Source organism: Hyla sarda, assembly GCF_029499605.1.
Source record: "Hyla sarda isolate aHylSar1 chromosome 1 unlocalized genomic scaffold, aHylSar1.hap1 SUPER_1_unloc_8, whole genome shotgun sequence".
Lineage (NCBI taxonomy): Eukaryota > Metazoa > Chordata > Amphibia > Anura > Hylidae > Hyla > Hyla sarda.
Genome location: NW_026607594.1, coordinates 535,677 through 557,026, shown reverse-complemented (window position 1 = coordinate 557,026; position 21,350 = coordinate 535,677). Strand labels below are relative to the sequence as shown.

Sequence of the window (21,350 nt, the reverse complement as noted above, 5' to 3'; positions counted from 1 at the left end):
GGTCATGTGACAGCAGAGTCCTGCATACACTGAGCAGATGAGCCTAGAGCAGCAGCCCCTGATCATGTGACTCCTCCTCCATGTGACTGATCACATGACGGTGACATCATCGCAGGTCCTGTAAGCACACGGATCCTCTACAGATACAGGTATGTGTGTGCGGTCACCATCAGATCAGGATTATTGGGGTTGTTTATTATTAACCCCTTAAGGACACAGTATATAATAACACTCTGCACCCTCTATGGGGACTTTGAGGTGAGCTCAGGAGCTATAAGCAGCCAGGACTCACCACGATTATTAGTCATCATCATTAACCCTTTAGATCTCACAATCAAACCTCTGTGCCGGCCATCACTCATTTACCTGATCTCCTGCCTATACTGCCCCCCAGGGGATGTCTGGATGGTGAAGGGCTGCAGGTCACCTCCCCGCCCATCCTGTCACCTGATCAGTCTCCTTCCTCTGGGTATTGGACACTTCTTTTGGAGGTTACGATCCTGAGCGGCCTCCAGATATTAATCTAAGATGGCCGCCACTATGGTCCTGGTGGATCTCCCCACCTCCCTTCGTTACCTAAAACAATGTGTTCCAGATGAAAAGGGTCCACAACGTGGGCACCTGGAGGGACAACATCCACGTCAGGATTCAAACTCCCGACATAGTGTCGTACCAACCCTGGAGACCAGATTGGCTTTCTGCCTGGATTCTGGACAATTCAATAACATTCCGGGACAATAATTCCCAGTGTGATGCGGATCCATTCACCTATGATCCCACCAACGCTTTATGTGAATCCGAGTACAAAAAGCGCAGAAATGTGTCATGTGACCGCGTCAATAACTGAGGAGGACAATGTGGTAAACGCTGTTATAATACAGGACAGATGTCAGCGCCGTTTACCCAATATGACCGTTATATCCAATGATCAAGTCCTGATGAAAGTCATCGCCCGACCGTCTCCCGTAACTCCAGGATTATGATCGTGCTCTGTATCCTGGTGAGATAGAGGACATTGAGGGGGAGTGGAGACGCCTTCCGTAACCGGGAAATAGTCATTTACCCTGACTTGGCATTTCTTCTAGATCATAAGCCCAGCCGTACGGCCCCAATGGTCATCCGTAATGATGATGTCACCGTGGTATGCTGCGCTCTACTTTTGAGGATTTCTGAAACAACTAATTGGTGCGCGATTTATCGGTAAAGAAAATCGTCGACAGCGATTACCAATATTGATTTTCATTGAAAACATCCATTAATCCCTACTCATCACCCATGTGATCACCGTCCAACAGAGAAAGTGAGGTCCTGTTCCTGGATCTCGGAGAAGACAACGGGCCGGATCCTGTGTAGAATGCAGGAAAGAGAAAGCGAAAGTTCCAGCTGCCAGCAAAAAATATACTTAAAAACGAAACCGTGTTGAATTATCTCCATATTTTGCCCATCCCCCATGACTCCGCCCCAGACTATGATGGATCCCCTGACTAGGTTTACAGCCTCCAGGATTGTGACTATAATGTCTCCTCAGATGTTTCCCCAGATTATCTCCAGGAAATTGATTTTATTTCTCCATAGAATCTGGTGCGGTTTATCATCGTCTCCTCTTCTTCCCTTCAGGTTTCTCCAATCCAGGATCCCCTGCTGATATCTTCTATATAAGAGAATTCTCCTGGATGACCCATCAACCATGGAGAGAGACAGGAACAAGATGGCCGACAGGATCCTAAACCTCACCTTACAGATACTCTTCCGGCTTACTGGAGAGGTGAGGGATTCTGGGAGTTATGTCACATGACCTCATTCTTATCTATGTAATAACAGATGGATATGACTGGAGAGGTGAGGGATTCTGGGAGTGATGTCACATGACCTCATTCTTATCTATATAACAGATGAATATGACTGGAGAGGTGAGGGATTCTGGGAATGTATGTAGTGATATTAATGTGTCTCTCCATACACAGGATTACACAGTAGTGAAGAAGTCCTCTAGTGGGCGCTGTCGGGCCCCTGTGGGTGAAGAATGGGGAAGATCCCTGAGTCCAATCCCGGGGCCCCCACCTCACTCCCTGATACATGAGGAAATGGGTGAAATGAAGATTCTAGAACTTATCAACAAGATGATGGAGCTGCTGACTAGAGAGGTGACCCTGCTGGGATATTATACAGTAATGGAGGGGTCTGGTGATGACTGGAGAGGTGACACTGCTGGGACATTATACAGTAATGGAGGGGTCTGGTGATGACTGGAGAGGTGACACTGCTGGGACATTATACAGTAATGGAGGGGTCTGGTGAGGACTGGAGAGGTGACACTGCTGGGACATTATACAGTAATGGAGGGGTCTGGTGATGACTGGAGAGGTGACACTGCTGGGACATTATACAGTAATGGAGGGGTCTGGTGATGACTGGAGAGGTGACACTGCTGGGAATGCTGGGACATTATACAGTAATGGAGGGGTCTGGTGATGACAGGAGAGGTGACACTGCTGGGACATTATACAGTAATGGAGGGGTCTGGTGATGACTGGAGAGGTGACACTGCTGGGACATTATACGGTAATGGAGGGGTCTGGTGATGACTGGAGAGGTGACACTGCTGGGACATTATACAGTAATGGAGGGGTCTGGTGATGACTGGAGAGGTGACACTGCTGGGACATTATACAGTAATGGAGGGGTCTGGTGATGACTGGAGAGGTGACACTGCTGGGACATTATACAGTAATGGAGGGGTCTGGTGATGACTGGAGAGGTGACACTGCTGGGAATGCTGGGACATTATACAGTAATGGAGGGGTCTGGTGATGACTGGAGAGGTGACACTGCTGGGACATTATACAGTAATGGAGGGGTCTGGTGATGACTGGAGAGGTGACACTGCTGGGACATTATACAGTAATGGAGGGGTCTGGTGATGACTGGAGAGGTGACACTGCTGGGACATTATACAGTAATGGAGGGGTCTGGTGATGACTGGAGAGGTGACACTGCTGGGACATTATACAGTAATGAGGGGTCTGGTGATGACTGGAGAGGTGACACTGCTGGGAATGCTGGGACATTATACAGTAATGGAGGGGTCTGGTGATGACTGGAGAGGTGACACTGCTGAGACATTATACAGTAATGGAGGGGTCTGGTGATGACTGGAGAGGTGACACTGCTGGGACATTATACAGTAATGGAGGGGTCTGGTGATGACTGGAGAGGTGACACTGCTGGGACATTATACAGTAATGGAGGGGTCTGGTGATGACTGGAGAGGTGACACTGCTGGGAATGCTGGGACATTATACAGTAATGGAGGGGTCTGGTGATGACTGGAGAGGTGACACTGCTGGGACATTATACAGTAATGGAGGGGTCTGGTGATGACTGGAGAGGTGACACTGCTGGGACATTATACAGTCATGGAGGGGTCTGGTGATGACTGGAGAGGTGACACTGCTGGGACATTATACAGTAATGGAGGGGTCTGGTGATGACTGGAGAGGTGACCCTGCTGGGACATTATACAGTAATGGAGGGGTCTGGTGATGACTGGAGAGGTGACACTGCTGGGAATGCTGGGACATTATACAGTAATGGAGGGGTCTGGTGATGACTGGAGAGGTGACACTGCTGGGACATTATACAGTAGTGGAGGGGTCTGGTGATGACTGGAGAGGTGACACTGCTGGGAATGCTGGGACATTATACAGTAATGGAGGGGTCTGGTGATGACTGGAGAGGTGACACTGCTGGGACATTATACAGTAATGGAGGGGTCTGGTGATGACTGGAGAGGTGACACTGCTGGGAATGCTGGGACATTATACAGTAATGGAGGGGTCTGGTGATGACTGGAGAGGTGACACTGCTGGGACATTATACAGTAATGGAGGGGTCTGGTGATGACTGGAGAGGTGACACTGCTGGGACATTATACAGTAATGGAGGGGTCTGGTGATGACTGGAGAGATGACACTGCTGGGACATTATACAGTAATGGAGGGGTCTGGTGATGACTGGAGAGGTGACACTGCTGGGACATTATACAGTAATGGAGGAGTCTGGTGATGACTGGAGAGGTGACACTGCTGGGACATTATACAGTAATGGAGGGGTCTGGTGATGACTGGAGAGGTGACACTGCTGGGACATTATACAGTAATGGAGGGGTCTGGTGATGACTGGAGAGGTGACACTGCTGGGAATGCTGGGACATTATACAGTAATGGAGGGGTCTGGTGATGACTGGAGAGGTGACACTGCTGGGACATTATACAGTAACGGAGGGGTCTGGTGATGACTGGAGAGGTGACACTGCTGGGACATTATAAAGTAATGGAGGGGTCTGGTGATGACTGGAGAGGTGACACTGCTGGGAATGCTGGGACATTATACAGTAATGGAGGGGTCTGGTGATGACTGGAGAGGTGACACTGCTGGGACATTATATAGTAATGGGGGGGTCTGGTGATGACTGGAGAGGTGACACTGCTGGGAATGCTGGGATATTATACAGTAATGGAGGGGTCTGGTGATGACTGGAGAGGTGACACTGCTGGGACATTATACAGTAATGGAGGGGTCTGGTGATGGCTGGAGAGGTGACACTGCTGGGACATTATATAGTAATGGAGGGGTCTGGTGATGACTGGAGAGGTGACACTGCTGGGACATTATATAGTAATGGAGGGGTCTGGTGATGACTGGAGAGGTGACACTGCTGGGACATTATACAGTAATGGAGGGGTCTGGTGATGACTGGAGAGGTGACACTGCTGGGAATGCTGGGACATTATACAGTAATGGAGGGGTCTGGTGATGACTGGAGAGGTGACACTGCTGGGACAGTATACAGTAATGGAGGGGTCTGGTGATGACTGGAGAGGTGACACTGCTGGGAATGCTGGGACATTATACAGTAATGGAGGGGTCTGGTGATGACAGGAGAGGTGACACTGCTGGGACATTATACAGTAATGGAGGGGTCTGGTGATGACAGGAGAGGTGACACTGCTGGGACATTATACAGTAATGGAGGGGTCTGGTGATGACTGGAGAGGTGACACTGCTGGGACATTATACAGTAATGGAGGGGTCTGGTGATGACTGGAGAGGTGACACTGCTGGGAATGCTGGGACATTATACAGTAATGGAGGGGTCTGGTGATGACTGGAGAGGTGACACTGCTGGGACATTATACAGTAATGGAGGGGTCTGGTGATGACTGGAGAGGTCACACTGCTGGGACATTATACAGTAACGGAGGGGTCTGGTGATGACTGGAGAGGTGACACTGCTGGGACATTATACAGTAATGGAGGGGTCTGGTGATGACTGGAGAGGTGACACTGCTGGGACATTATATAGTAATGGAGGGGTCTGGTGATGACTGGAGAGGTGACACTGCTGGGACATTATACAGTAATGGAGGAGTCTGGTGATGACTGGAGAGGTGACACTGCTGGGACATTATACAGTAATGGAGGGGTCTGGTGATGGCTGGAGAGGTGACACTGCTGGGACATTATATAGTAATGGAGGGGTCTGGTGATGACTGGAGAGGTGACACTGCTGGGACATTATACAGTAATGGAGGGGTCTGGTGATGACTGGAGAGGTGACACTGCTGGGACATTATACAGTAATGGAGGGGGTCTGGTGATGACTGGAGAGGTGACACTGCTGGGACATTATACAGTAATGGGGGGTCTGGTGATGACTGGAGAGGTGACACTGCTGGGACATTATACAGTAATGGAGGGGTCTGGTGATGACTGGAGAGGTGACACTGCTGGGACATTATACAGTAATGGAGGGGTCTGGTGGTGACTGGAGAGGTGACACTGCTGGGACATTATTCAGTAATGGAGGGGTCTGGTGATGACTGGAGAGGTGACACTGCTGGGATATTATACAGTAATGGAGGGGTCTGGTGATGACTGGAGAGGTGACACTGCTGGGACATTATTCAGTAATGGAGGGGTCTGGTGATGACTGGAGAGGTGACACTGCTGGGATATTATACAGTAATGGAGGGGTCTGGTGGTGACTGGAGAGGTGACACTGCTGGGACATTATTCAGTAATGGAGGGGTCTGGTGATGACTGGAGAGGTGACCCTGCTGGGAATGCTGGGACATTATACAGTAATGGAGGGGTCTGGTGATGACTGGAAAGGTGACACTGCTGGGACATTATACAGTAATGGAGGGGTCTGGTGATGTCTGGAGAGGGGACACTGCTGGGACATTATACAGTAATGGAGGGGTCTGGTGATGACTGGAGAGGTGACACTGCTGGGACATTATACAGTAATGGAGGGGTCTGGTGATGACTGGAGAGGTGACACTGCTGGGACATTATACAGTAATGGAGGGGTCTGGTGATGACTGGAGAGGTGACACTGCTGGGACATTATACAGTAATGTAGGGGTCTGGTGATGACTGGAGAGGTGATACTGCTGGGACATTATACAGTAATGGAGGGGTCTGGTGATGACTGGAGAGGTGACACTGCTGGGACATTATACAGTAATGGAGGGGTCTGGTGATGACTGGAGAGGTGACACTGCTGGGACATTATACAGTAATGGAGGGGTCTGGTGATGACTGGAGAGGTGACACTGCTGGGACATTATACAGTAATGGAGGGGTCTGGTGATGACTGGAGAGGTGACACTGCTGGGAATGCTGGGACATTATACAGTAATGGAGGGGTCTGGTGATGATTAGAGAGGTGACACTGCTGGGACATTATACAGTAATGGAGGGGTCTGGTGATGACTGGAGAGGTGACACTGCTGGGACATTATACAGTAATGGAGGGGTCTGGTGATGACTGGAGAGGTGACACTGCTGGGACATTATACAGTAATGGAGGGGTCTGGTGATGACTGGAGAGGTGACACTGCTGGGACATTATATAGTAATGGAGGGGTCTGGTGATGACTGGAGAGGTGACACTGCTGGGACATTATACAGTAATGGAGGGTTCTGGTGATGACTGGAGAGGTGACACTGCTGGGAATGCTGGGACATTATACAGTAATGGAGGGGTCTGGTGATGACTGGAGAGGTGACACTGCTGGGACATTATACAGTAATGGAGGGATCTGGTGATGTCTGGAGAGGTGACACTGCTGGGACATTATACAGTAATGGAGGGGTCTGGTGATGACTGGAGAGGTGACACTGCTGGGACATTATACAGTAATGGAGGGGTCTGGTGATGACTGGAGAGGTGACACTGCTGGGAATGCTGGGACATTATACAGTAATGGAGGGGTCTGGTGATGACTGGAGAGGTGACACTGCTGGGACATTATACAGTAATGGAGGGGTCTGGTGATGACTGGAGAGGTGACACTGCTGGGACATTATACAGTAATGGAGGGGTCTGGTGATGACTGGAGAGGTGACACTGCTGGGACATTATACAGTAATGGAGGGGTCTGGTGATGACTGGAGAGGTGACACTGCTGGGACATTATACAGTAATGGAGGGGTCTGGTGATGACTGGAGAGGTGACACTGCTGGGACATTATACAGTAGTGGAGGGGTCTGGTGATGACTGGAGAGGTGACACTGCTGGGAATGCTGGGACATTATACAGTAATGGAGGGGTCTGGTGATGACTGGAGAGGTGACACTGCTGGGACATTATACAGTAATGGAGGGGTCTGGTGATGACTGGAGAGGTGACACTGCTGGGAATGCTGGGACATTATACAGTAATGGAGGGGTCTGGTGATGACTGGAGAGGTGACACTGCTGGGACATTATACAGTAATGGAGGGGTCTGGTGATGACTGGAGAGGTGACACTGCTGGGACATTATACAGTAATGGAGGGGTCTGGTGATGACTGGAGAGATGACACTGCTGGGACATTATACAGTAATGGAGGGGTCTGGTGATGACTGGAGAGGTGACACTGCTGGGACATTATACAGTAATGGAGGAGTCTGGTGATGACTGGAGAGGTGACACTGCTGGGACATTATACAGTAATGGAGGGGTCTGGTGATGACTGGAGAGGTGACACTGCTGGGACATTATACAGTAATGGAGGGGTCTGGTGATGACTGGAGAGGTGACACTGCTGGGAATGCTGGGACATTATACAGTAATGGAGGGGTCTGGTGATGACTGGAGAGGTGACACTGCTGGGACATTATACAGTAACGGAGGGGTCTGGTGATGACTGGAGAGGTGACACTGCTGGGACATTATAAAGTAATGGAGGGGTCTGGTGATGACTGGAGAGGTGACACTGCTGGGAATGCTGGGACATTATACAGTAATGGAGGGGTCTGGTGATGACTGGAGAGGTGACACTGCTGGGACATTATATAGTAATGGGGGGGTCTGGTGATGACTGGAGAGGTGACACTGCTGGGAATGCTGGGATATTATACAGTAATGGAGGGGTCTGGTGATGACTGGAGAGGTGACACTGCTGGGACATTATACAGTAATGGAGGGGTCTGGTGATGGCTGGAGAGGTGACACTGCTGGGACATTATATAGTAATGGAGGGGTCTGGTGATGACTGGAGAGGTGACACTGCTGGGACATTATATAGTAATGGAGGGGTCTGGTGATGACTGGAGAGGTGACACTGCTGGGACATTATACAGTAATGGAGGGGTCTGGTGATGACTGGAGAGGTGACACTGCTGGGAATGCTGGGACATTATACAGTAATGGAGGGGTCTGGTGATGACTGGAGAGGTGACACTGCTGGGACAGTATACAGTAATGGAGGGGTCTGGTGATGACTGGAGAGGTGACACTGCTGGGAATGCTGGGACATTATACAGTAATGGAGGGGTCTGGTGATGACAGGAGAGGTGACACTGCTGGGACATTATACAGTAATGGAGGGGTCTGGTGATGACAGGAGAGGTGACACTGCTGGGACATTATACAGTAATGGAGGGGTCTGGTGATGACTGGAGAGGTGACACTGCTGGGACATTATACAGTAATGGAGGGGTCTGGTGATGACTGGAGAGGTGACACTGCTGGGAATGCTGGGACATTATACAGTAATGGAGGGGTCTGGTGATGACTGGAGAGGTGACACTGCTGGGACATTATACAGTAATGGAGGGGTCTGGTGATGACTGGAGAGGTCACACTGCTGGGACATTATACAGTAACGGAGGGGTCTGGTGATGACTGGAGAGGTGACACTGCTGGGACATTATACAGTAATGGAGGGGTCTGGTGATGACTGGAGAGGTGACACTGCTGGGACATTATATAGTAATGGAGGGGTCTGGTGATGACTGGAGAGGTGACACTGCTGGGACATTATACAGTAATGGAGGAGTCTGGTGATGACTGGAGAGGTGACACTGCTGGGACATTATACAGTAATGGAGGGGTCTGGTGATGGCTGGAGAGGTGACACTGCTGGGACATTATATAGTAATGGAGGGGTCTGGTGATGACTGGAGAGGTGACACTGCTGGGACATTATACAGTAATGGAGGGGTCTGGTGATGACTGGAGAGGTGACACTGCTGGGACATTATACAGTAATGGAGGGGGTCTGGTGATGACTGGAGAGGTGACACTGCTGGGACATTATACAGTAATGGGGGGTCTGGTGATGACTGGAGAGGTGACACTGCTGGGACATTATACAGTAATGGAGGGGTCTGGTGATGACTGGAGAGGTGACACTGCTGGGACATTATACAGTAATGGAGGGGTCTGGTGGTGACTGGAGAGGTGACACTGCTGGGACATTATTCAGTAATGGAGGGGTCTGGTGATGACTGGAGAGGTGACACTGCTGGGATATTATACAGTAATGGAGGGGTCTGGTGATGACTGGAGAGGTGACACTGCTGGGACATTATTCAGTAATGGAGGGGTCTGGTGATGACTGGAGAGGTGACACTGCTGGGATATTATACAGTAATGGAGGGGTCTGGTGGTGACTGGAGAGGTGACACTGCTGGGACATTATTCAGTAATGGAGGGGTCTGGTGATGACTGGAGAGGTGACCCTGCTGGGAATGCTGGGACATTATACAGTAATGGAGGGGTCTGGTGATGACTGGAAAGGTGACACTGCTGGGACATTATACAGTAATGGAGGGGTCTGGTGATGTCTGGAGAGGGGACACTGCTGGGACATTATACAGTAATGGAGGGGTCTGGTGATGACTGGAGAGGTGACACTGCTGGGACATTATACAGTAATGGAGGGGTCTGGTGATGACTGGAGAGGTGACACTGCTGGGACATTATACAGTAATGGAGGGGTCTGGTGATGACTGGAGAGGTGACACTGCTGGGACATTATACAGTAATGTAGGGGTCTGGTGATGACTGGAGAGGTGATACTGCTGGGACATTATACAGTAATGGAGGGGTCTGGTGATGACTGGAGAGGTGACACTGCTGGGACATTATACAGTAATGGAGGGGTCTGGTGATGACTGGAGAGGTGACACTGCTGGGACATTATACAGTAATGGAGGGGTCTGGTGATGACTGGAGAGGTGACACTGCTGGGACATTATACAGTAATGGAGGGGTCTGGTGATGACTGGAGAGGTGACACTGCTGGGAATGCTGGGACATTATACAGTAATGGAGGGGTCTGGTGATGATTAGAGAGGTGACACTGCTGGGACATTATACAGTAATGGAGGGGTCTGGTGATGACTGGAGAGGTGACACTGCTGGGACATTATACAGTAATGGAGGGGTCTGGTGATGACTGGAGAGGTGACACTGCTGGGACATTATACAGTAATGGAGGGGTCTGGTGATGACTGGAGAGGTGACACTGCTGGGACATTATATAGTAATGGAGGGGTCTGGTGATGACTGGAGAGGTGACACTGCTGGGACATTATACAGTAATGGAGGGTTCTGGTGATGACTGGAGAGGTGACACTGCTGGGAATGCTGGGACATTATACAGTAATGGAGGGGTCTGGTGATGACTGGAGAGGTGACACTGCTGGGACATTATACAGTAATGGAGGGATCTGGTGATGTCTGGAGAGGTGACACTGCTGGGACATTATACAGTAATGGAGGGGTCTGGTGATGACTGGAGAGGTGACACTGCTGGGACATTATACAGTAATGGAGGGGTCTGGTGATGACTGGAGAGGTGACACTGCTGGGAATGCTGGGACATTATACAGTAATGGAGGGGTCTGGTGATGACTGGAGAGGTGACACTGCTGGGACATTATACAGTAATGGAGGGGTCTGGTGATGACTGGAGAGGTGACACTGCTGGGACATTATACAGTAATGGAGGGGTCTGGTGATGACTGGAGAGGTGACACTGCTGGGACATTATACAGTAATGGAGGGGTCTGGTGATGACTGGAGAGGTGACACTGCTGGGACATTATACAGTAATGGAGGGGTCTGGTGATGACTGGAGAGGTGACACTGCTGGGACATTATACAGTAATGGAGGGGTCTGGTGATGACTGGAGAGGTGACACTGCTGGGACATTATACAGTAATGGAGGGGTCGGGCGATGACTGGAGAGGTGACACTGCTGGGAATGCTGTGACATTATACAGTAATGGAGGGGTCTGGTGATGACTGGAGAGGTGACACTGCTGGGAATGCTGGGACATTATACAGTAACACCACTGGAGGGGTCGGGGTGATGACTGTATCATTATGTGTCAGGTTCCTATAAGGTGTCAGGACGTGGCGGTCTATTTCTCCATGGAGGAGTGGGAGTATGTAGAAGGACACAAGGATCAGTACAAGGATCAGGTCATGATGGAGGATCAGCAGCCCCTCACATCACCAGGTAATAGACATGACTATATACACACGTCCTCTCATTATTTGTATGTAAAGAATGAATTCAGTCTCTGTACGTGTTCCCTACAGTCAGATCCAGTAAGAGAACAGCACCAGAGAGGTGTCCCCGTCCTCTTCTTCCACAGGATGATCAGGTAGATGGAGATATTCCCTATGATCTGTAGAAGGGCTGTGAAGCTCTTGTGGTCAGTCCCCTCACCCTCCATGACTCCTCATCTCCTGCTCATCTATAACATCCCACGTGACTTCCCCTACTGTCTGATGACCTTTACAATATTTGTTTCATATCTTATGAATCAGGGAGAAGATCCAAACAATATTAATGCTCCAGAGACAGATGTGAGCGGTGATGAGCAGTATAAGGAGGACATTCCTACAGGGAAAGATCTGATCTGTATTAAAGCTACAGACATAAAAGAAGAGACAGATGTGAGCGGTGATGAGCAGTATAAGGAGGACATTCCTACAGCGAAAGATCTGATCTATATTAATGCTACAGACATAAAGGAAGAAGAAGAGACAGATGTGAGCGGTGATGAGCAGTATAAGGAGGACATTCCTACAGGTAACCGCCCAGGTGAGTAGTAACCACTTAATGCAGAGAACAGTCACAGATTCTGCTCAGTTACCGGCTGTAATAATTTTTTTGGGACTCCGATGGCAAACAATAGTTTTTTTAATCAACTGGTGCTAAAAAGTTATTCAAAATTGTAAATTACTTCTATTTAAAAATCTTAAGCCTTCCAGTACTTATCAGCTGCTGTATGCTGCAGAGAAAGTTGTGTAGTTCTTTTCTGTCTGACCGCAGTGCTCTCTGCTGACACCTCTGTCCATGTCAGGAACTGTCCAGAGCAGGAGAGGTTAAAAATAAACAAATGTTTATCTCTAGGACAGGCTAGGTGGGCTCTCTTCTTCTTCTCCCCATTTTATTATGTGTCTCCTTTCTTCTTGGCACTAAGAACACTAAGGCCGGGTTCAAATGGCTGAAAATGTGCGGAATGAACACCCAGAAAACACGGGCGGACATTCCGCAGATTTAAAGCGTATCTGTCGTAGTTTAAAAAAAAAAAAATGTTACCCGGTCCCTAATCCTGATCATGTACATATATGTTTTATGTCTCTGGGATCTTTATTTCCAGAGATATAAGCATTTATCTGTTGCTCAGTTACTTTTTCATTGTGCAGGCTGGAGGGGGCGTGTCTGTCTGTCTCCCTCACAGTGATGACTCATCTGCTCTGAGATCGGGAGGAGCCTGGGCAGTCAGCCAACTCTACTCTGTAACCCTTTCCTCTCTGGTTTTATGCTAGGTCATGTTACACTGAGGAAGATGCTTGTAGCTTGCCTGCAGTATTCCTAAGACATTATGGCGAGTTCATAACAGGATAAAATGTATAAATATAATAGATCTTTATAAAATTAGTGCAAGGATTGTATAGATAAAAGTACAGCATTTTTATCAATACGTTTTCTATCTGTTTTATATGTTCACACTGCGTATTTCCCGCTGAATTCCGTGCTGTGAACATTACCATCAGTGTGAATGGGTCTTCCGTGAGACCTGTTCACACTGCGGAATTTCAGCAGCGGAAATTGTTCCGCGCAAAGAAAGAACATGTTCATTCTTTGCGCATAAGTCCGCGAACACTGCATAGCCGTCAATGGTGACGGCGCAGTGTCGCACGGTCCTACCGCCGGCGGAATTCTGCGAGCGGAGATTCCGTTCACATTCCGTAGTATGAACATACCCTAAAGTTGGATACTAATCCACATAGCTGTCACTAGCTGGCACTGGAATTCCCCCACAATAGGTACAGGCACCAGAGTTCCCTCACATTAGCTACAGGCACCCGAGTTCCCCCACAGTAGCTCCAGGCACCAGAGTTCCCCCACAGTAGCTCCAGGCACCAGAGTTCCCCCACATTAGCTCCAGGCACCCGAGTTCCCCCACAGTAGCTACAGGCACCCGAGTTCCCCCACAGTAGCTACAGGCACCCGAGTTCCCCCACAGCAGCTACAGGCATCAGAGTTCCCCCACAGTAGCTACAGGCACCCGAGTTCCCCCACAGTAGCTACAGGCACCCGAGTTCCCCCACAGCAGCTACAGGCATCAGAGTTCCCCCACAGTAGGTACAGGCATCGGAGTTCCCCCACAGTAGGTACAGGCATCGGAGTTCCCCCACAGTAGGTACAGGCATCGGAGTTCCCCCACAGTAGGTACAGGTACCAGAGTTCCCCTACAGTAGGTACAGGCATCGGAGTTCCACCACAGTAGGTACAGGCATCGGAGTTCCCCCACAGTAGGTACAGGCACCAGAGTTCCCCTACAGTAGGTACAGGCATCGGAGTTCCCCCACAGTAGGTACAGGCACCAGAGTTCCCCCACAGTAGGTACAGGCACCGGAGTTCCCCCACTGTAGGTACAGGCACCAGAGTTCACCCTCAGCAGCTACAGGCATCAGAGTTCCCCCACAGCAGCTACAGGCATCAGGGTTCCTCCACAGCAGCTACAGGCATCAGGGTTCCCCCACAGTAAGCACATGCATCTGAGTTCCCCCACAGTAAACACAGGCATCTGAGCTCCCCAACAGTAATCACAGGAATCTGAGTTCCCCCACAGCAGCTACAGGCATCTGAGTTCCCCCACAGCAGCTACAGGCATCTGAGTTCCCCCACAGTAGCACAGTTTACCTACATTAGGTAGACGTTCCCCCACATTAGGTAGCCGCTCCCCCACATTAGGTAGCAGCTCCCCCCACAATAGTAGTTCACCCTCATTTGGTAGCAGCTCCCCCACAATAGCAGTTCCCCCACATTTGGTAGCAGCTCCCCCACATGTGGTAGCAGTTCCCCCACAATAGCAGTTCCCCCACATTTGGTAGCAGCTCCCCCACAATAGCAGTCCCTCACATCTGGTAGCAGCTCCCCCACATGTGGTAGCAGTTCCCCCACAATAGCAGTTACCCCACATTAGGTAGCAGCTCCCACACAATAGCAGTTCCCCCACATTAGGTAGCAGCTTCCCCCACAATAGTAGCAGCTCCCCCACAATAGCAGTTCCCCCACATTTGGAAGCCACTCCCCCCACAATAGTAGCAGCTCCCCCACAATAGCAGTTCCCCCACATTTGGTAGCAGCTCCCCCACAATAGCAGTTCCCCCACATTTGGTAGCAGCTCTCCCACATGTGGTAGCAGTTCCCCCACATTTGGTAGCAGCTCCCCCACAATAGCAGTTCCCCCACATCTGGTAGCAGCTCTCCCACATGTGGTAGCAGTTCCCCCACAATAGCAGTTCCCCCACATTTGGTAGCAGCTCCCCCACAATAGCAGTTCTCCCACATTTGGTAGCAGCTCCCCCACATGTGGTAGCAGTTCCACCACAATAGCAGTTCCCCCACATTTGGTAGCAGCTCCCCCACAATAGCAGTTCTCCCACATCTGGTAGCAGCTCTCCCACATGTGGTAGCAGTTCCCCCACAATAGCAGCTCCCCCACATTTGGTAGCAGCTCCCCCACAATAGCAGTTCTCCCACATCTGGTAGCAGCTCCCCCACATGTGGTAGCAGTTCCCCCACAATAGCAGTTACCCCACATTAGGTAGCAGCTCCCACACAATAGCAGTCCCCCCACATTTGGTAGCCGCTCCCCCACAATAGTAGCAGCTCCCCCACAATAGCAGTTCCCCCACATTTGGCAGCCACTCCCCCCACAATAGTAGCAGCTCCCCCACATTTGGTAGCAGCTCTCCCACAATAGCAGTTCCCCCACATTTGGTAGCCGCTCCCCCACAATAGCAGTTTCTCCACATTAGGTAGCAGTTCCCCCACAATAGCAGCTCCCCCACATTAGGTAGCAGCTCCCCCACAATAGCAGTTCCCCCACATTAGGTAGCAGCTCCCCCATATTAGGTAGCAGTTCCCCCACATTTGGTACCAGCTCCCCCACAATAGCAGTTCCCCCTCATTTGGTAGCCGCTTCCCCACAATAGCAGTTCCCCCACATTGGGTAGCAGCTCACCCACAATAGCAGTTCCCCCACATTTGGTAGCCGCTCCCCCACAATAGCAGTTCCCCCACATTTGGTAGCAGTTCCCCCACATTAGGTCGAAACACACACAGACATACACAGACATACATACATACATACACAGACATACATACATACAGACAGACATACATACATACACAGACACACATACATACACAGACATACATACATACACAGACATACATACATACATACACACATACATACACAGACACACATACATACACAGACATACAGACACACATACATACACAGACATACATACATACACAGACATACATACAGACAGACATACACACCTACATACACAGACATACATACAGACAGACATACATACACAGACATACATACATGCACATACACACACATACATACATACACAGACACACAGACATACATACACAGACACACATACATACACATACGCACATACATACATACACAGACATACATACATACATACATACAGACATACATACACAGACATGCATACACAGACATACATACACAGACACACATACATACACAGACATATATACATACAGACACACATGCATACACAAACATACATACATACATACACAGACACACATACATACACACATACACAGACACACTCACCCGCCCTGCACAGTGCTTCTCTCCGGCGACGGACATCCCTGACATACAGTCACCACTTCAGCCCAACATATATACACAGACATACATACACACATACACAGACATACATACATACAGACATACATACACAGACACACATACATACAGACAGACATACATACATACACAGACAGACAGACATACATACAGACACACATTCATACACAGACACACATACATACACAGACATACATACATACACACATACATACACAGACATACATACATACACACATACATACACAGACATACATACATACACAGACACACTCACCTGCCCTGCACAGTGCTTCTCTCCGGCGACGGACATCCCTGACATACAGTCACCACTTCGGCCCAACATACATACACAGACATACATACACACATACACAGACATACATACATACAGACATACATACATACATACATACACAGACACACATACATACAGACAGACATACATACACACATACACAGACATACATACATACAGACATACATACACAGACACACATACATACAGACAGACATACATACATACACAGACAGACAGACATACAGACACACATTCATACACAGACACACATACATACACAGACATACATACATACACACATACATACACAGACATACATACATACACACATACATACACAGACATACATACATACACAGACACACTCACCCGCCCTGCACAGTGCTTCTCTCCGGCGACGGACATCCCTGACATACAGTCACCACTTCAGCCCAACATACATACACAGACATACATACACACATACACAGACATACATACATACATACACAGACACACATACATACAGACAGACATACATACATACACAGACAGACAGACAGACAGACATACAGACACACATTCATACACAGACACACATACATACACAGACATACATACATACACACATACATACACAGACATACATACATACACACATACATACACAGACATACATACATACACACATACATACACAGACATACATACATACACAGACACACTCACCCGCCCTGCACAGTGCTTCTCTCCGGCGACGGACGTCCCTGACATCCTCTTGCATGGGCTGCCGGCGCTGTGGTGGAGGAGGTAGGAGCAGGTCTAACCGTAGCCCCGGGAGGGTGTTTGCTGGGGTCAGCGGCATCATGGAACGGGCATAGTAGAAGGATGGGGGGGCGGTGCAGGTGCTGAATGTGCGGCCGCAGCTGAAAAAAAAGCCGCGGCGATCCCGAACAGCTCCCTGAGCTAACCGGCATGGTTTCACTTTCATTTTAGACGCGGCGTTCAACTTTGGACGCCGCATCTAAAGGGTTAATAGCGCGCGGCACCGCGATCAATGCCGCGTGCTATTAGCCACGGGTCCTGGGCTTGACCCGCTGTGGCCCCCCGTTATAGAACAGGAGCGGACTCAGGACATACAAGTACACCCTGGGTCCTTAACTGGTTAAAGTTCCCGGTAGAGGGATGCACTGGGATTGAGATCCCGCGGGACCCAACCCAAAATATGCAGACGGTCAGGAGGCTGTTGCGTGCGGGCAGTCAGGCACTATGCCTGTGGGTCCCACAAATCCTGCATCAGCCTCCATATAGCTCGAAATGAGACAGTGGCTGACTGTCCCACACTCAGAGTGCTGCTCCCGGTAGTCTCCTCCCCCTCCCAGTAATCTCCTCCCCCTCCCAGTAGTCTCCTCCCCCTCCCTGTAGTCTCCTCCCCCTCCCTGTAGTCTCCTCCCCCTGCCCCCACCCGCTGAGCTCATCCTGCCCTGGAGGATCGTGTACTGTACTCTCTCCATCTTTTCCTGTCAACAATACAAAGAGAATCCAAACTGACACCGATTTACAGATATGTCCCTCATGGCTACATAGAGTCTAACAAGATCCTATTTTATAGCGGAAAAACTCATACATAGACATAAAACCTGAAAGAAACAGAGGGGACACTGTGCCGCTTATATAAAATATTCTCCTCTGTTTGGTCGCTCGGCCTATTGTCTGAGGCCCTCACTTGGTCCAGATTATGAGACAGCTGTAATATATATTATATAAGCGGTACAGTGTGACCTCTGTTTCTTTCCTGTCAGCCCGGCAGGTCAGAGCCGCCACCAATGTTCACACACAGAGACATAAAGTGCGCTGTGCTCGTGCTGCTGCCCCCGCTGGGTGTGTAAGTGACTGCATCTTGGTGATCCTCCCAGTCAGGGCCTCTGCACTGCTATTCACATGGGGGTTAATGCACTGCAGAGCGTTGCACCCTAGTATCTTCTACAGACCCTAGAGTACAATGCTCTGCAGTCTGCACATACCCTATGGGAGCTATAACAAAAAGTAAAAAGTGTAAAAAAATTAACCCTTTCCCTTTAACCCCTTCCCTAATAAAAGCTTAAATCCCCCCATCCTTTCCCATATATCAAACCTATATAAATTGGGTATCATTGTAACCATATGGACCTACAGAATAAAGATATTTTACTGAAAAGTGCACTGCATAGAAATGGAAGCCCCCAAAAGTTTCAAAATGGGGAGTATGTGCAGAGCATTGCACCCTAGTGTCTATGTTAGCGGGCGGGATTGGACAAACATTTTAGAGGGAGCGGGCAGGAGTGGAGCAAACACCCTACGTGTTGGCGGGATTGGACAAAAAAATAATTGGGAGCGGGCGGGAGTGGGATTGAACAACCAGTTCTGCGCAGGCTCTAGTTCCCGGTTTAGGTTGTATTGTGTTTGTAGTCAGTGACTGTGTTATGCAGCTGTCCTCACTCTGTATACATCATGCTGTGCTGAATGGGATTTTGTCATAGACTTCCATGGTCTGTACTTACACTGTACGGCTCTTTACTCACTTTTTAGTAAAAATAAGTTTAAATAAAAATAAATGGAGTAAAAGATAACACTATGTTATACATACCGATCGTACCAACCTGATCTATGAGGAGAACAAGTCAATTTTACTGCACATAACATGATTGCTAGGACTCTGTCACTGCCGGGACTCTGCTATTCATACAGCCTGTCTATGGTCGGCTCTAATGGATCAATGCAGTAAATACTGTACTGATCTGTATGAGCAATCCAATGACTGCTCATACAAGTCCTATAGAAGGACCAAAAAGTGTAAAAAAAAAAAAAAAAAAAAAAAAAAATTCAAAAGATGCTTTTAAAAATGTAAATGACCCCCCCCCTCCCCCTCCAATAATATTTCAACTTTTTTGTTGTAAAAATGTAAAAGCTATTTTTGTTGTAATTGTTTTTAAAAAGTAGTAAAGTGTAATGAAAACTATGCAAATTAGATATCGCTGTGATTATATGGACCGGACTTATATTTTAATGCACAGTTAATACAATATAAGATCGGTCCCACAAAAAACAAGCTCTCAAATGCAATGTAGATGGAAAAATAAGAGTTATGGCTATGAGGAGTGGAGGAAAAAATTAAGACACAAAAGTTAAAATTTCCTGGGTTGTTAAGGGGTTAATACTGATAATAAAATCTGTGTTATTCTCTGCAGATTCTTGTAGCAGGAGATCAGAGGAGAATCTTATATCTTCAGATTATAAAGCAGATGATGATATCACACAAGATACATATGAAGAACATTCCATTATCCCAGATACACCCTCAGCCCTTCACAGCCAAGATCTGTCATCTCATCCTTATATACAGGTCCTGTCTTCTCAGTCATCACAGGATGTTCAGCAAAATAAAAGCCACAGAAGGGGTGCTGGACATCAACAAGCTCATACAGTATTTAAACTATATTCATGCTTAGAATGTGGGAAATGTTATATTTCTAAATCAGAGTTTGTTGTACATCAAAGAACTCACACAGGAGAGAAGCCATTTTTATGCTCAGAATGTGGGAAATGTTTTACTTCTAAATCAGTTCTTGTTAAACATAAAAAAACTCACACAGAAGAGAAGCCGTTTTCATGTTCAGAATGTGGGAAATGTTTTACTTTTAAATCACATCTTGTTAGACATCAAATAACTCACACAGGAGAGAAGCCATTTTCATGTGCAGAATGTGGGAAATGTTTTACTCTCAAACCAAATCTTTATAAACATCAAATAACTCACACAGGAGAGAAGCCATTTTCATGTTCAGAATGTGGTAAATGTTATACTGAGAAAGCAAATCTTGTTTACCATCAAAGAACTCACACAGGGGAGAAGCCATTCTCATGTGCAGAGTGTGGAAAATGTTTTGCTAAGAAATCAATTCTTGGTGAACATAAACGAACTCACACAGGGGAGAAGCCATTTCCATGTGCAGAATGTGGGAAATGTTTTACTCAGAAATCAAGTCTTGTTAAACATAAAATAACTCACACATGAGAGAAGTCAATTCAGAGCAGTAAATGATGCAGATAACACATCTATATATTCACCATGTACATAGGATATCTGACATTTATACATATATCATATACTGCATCTCCAGACTTGTTCCCAATTGTTAATAAAAGTTTTCTTTCTTATATGATTTATTATTCTTATATTCATCTCTGCACACTGGACTTACAATAAATGTAATATTGTCCCTGACGTTGTATATAGAGAATGTAACGCGTCAGTGTTGTCCCCGCCCCCTTCTCATTATGATTATAGAGACTTTAATTCAAGGCATCAGACAGGATCCGCGCGTCTCCCTTGAAGATCGTCTCTTCTGAACATAAGACGCTGCAGATACTTTTATTTATCACAAACCCTAGACCAGCGTTTCCCGTCTTGACGTCTATTTTCGGTCTCAGATCTTAAAATCCATTTTTCTATATGAGAAGTCGTCAATATGTCAGCGTCCCCCGAGTTCAGTAAACATCGGTGTAA

At 48.1% G+C, this 21,350-nt stretch overlaps 1 protein-coding gene across 2 annotated transcripts; it reads left to right on the top strand.

The window, feature by feature from the left end:
• The first annotated feature begins 23 nt into the window (after positions 1-23).
• Positions 24-20,971, top strand: LOC130298282 (oocyte zinc finger protein XlCOF7.1-like). Of its 2 annotated transcripts, none has more exons than XM_056551212.1 (7): positions 24-149; positions 1,618-1,765; positions 1,965-2,144; positions 11,681-11,807; positions 11,891-11,955; positions 12,122-12,398; positions 20,032-20,971. In XM_056551212.1, the coding sequence occupies exons 2-7, from the start codon at positions 1,688-1,690 to the stop codon at positions 20,856-20,858; spliced, it is 1,554 nt and encodes a 517-aa protein (XP_056407187.1). In that variant the 5' UTR covers positions 24-149; positions 1,618-1,687; the 3' UTR covers positions 20,859-20,971. The 2 variants fall into 2 exon arrangements, with proteins under 2 accessions (XP_056407187.1, XP_056407188.1); XM_056551213.1 differs by lacking the exon at positions 24-149 and adding an exon at positions 181-258.
• The last annotated feature ends 379 nt before the right edge of the window (positions 20,972-21,350 follow it).

Bases quoted from the DNA above. Each gene is read 5' to 3' on its own strand.
- LOC130298282 (XM_056551212.1), top strand. From the start codon at position 1,688: ATGGAGAGAGACAGGAACAAGATGGCCGACAGGATCCTAAACCTCACC. The intron at 2,145-11,680 runs GTGACCCTGCTG...ATTATGTGTCAG, and splicing joins TGGAGCTGCTGACTAGAGAG to GTTCCTATAAGGTGTCAGGA. The intron at 11,956-12,121 runs GTAGATGGAGAT...CTTATGAATCAG, and splicing joins TTCTTCCACAGGATGATCAG to GGAGAAGATCCAAACAATAT.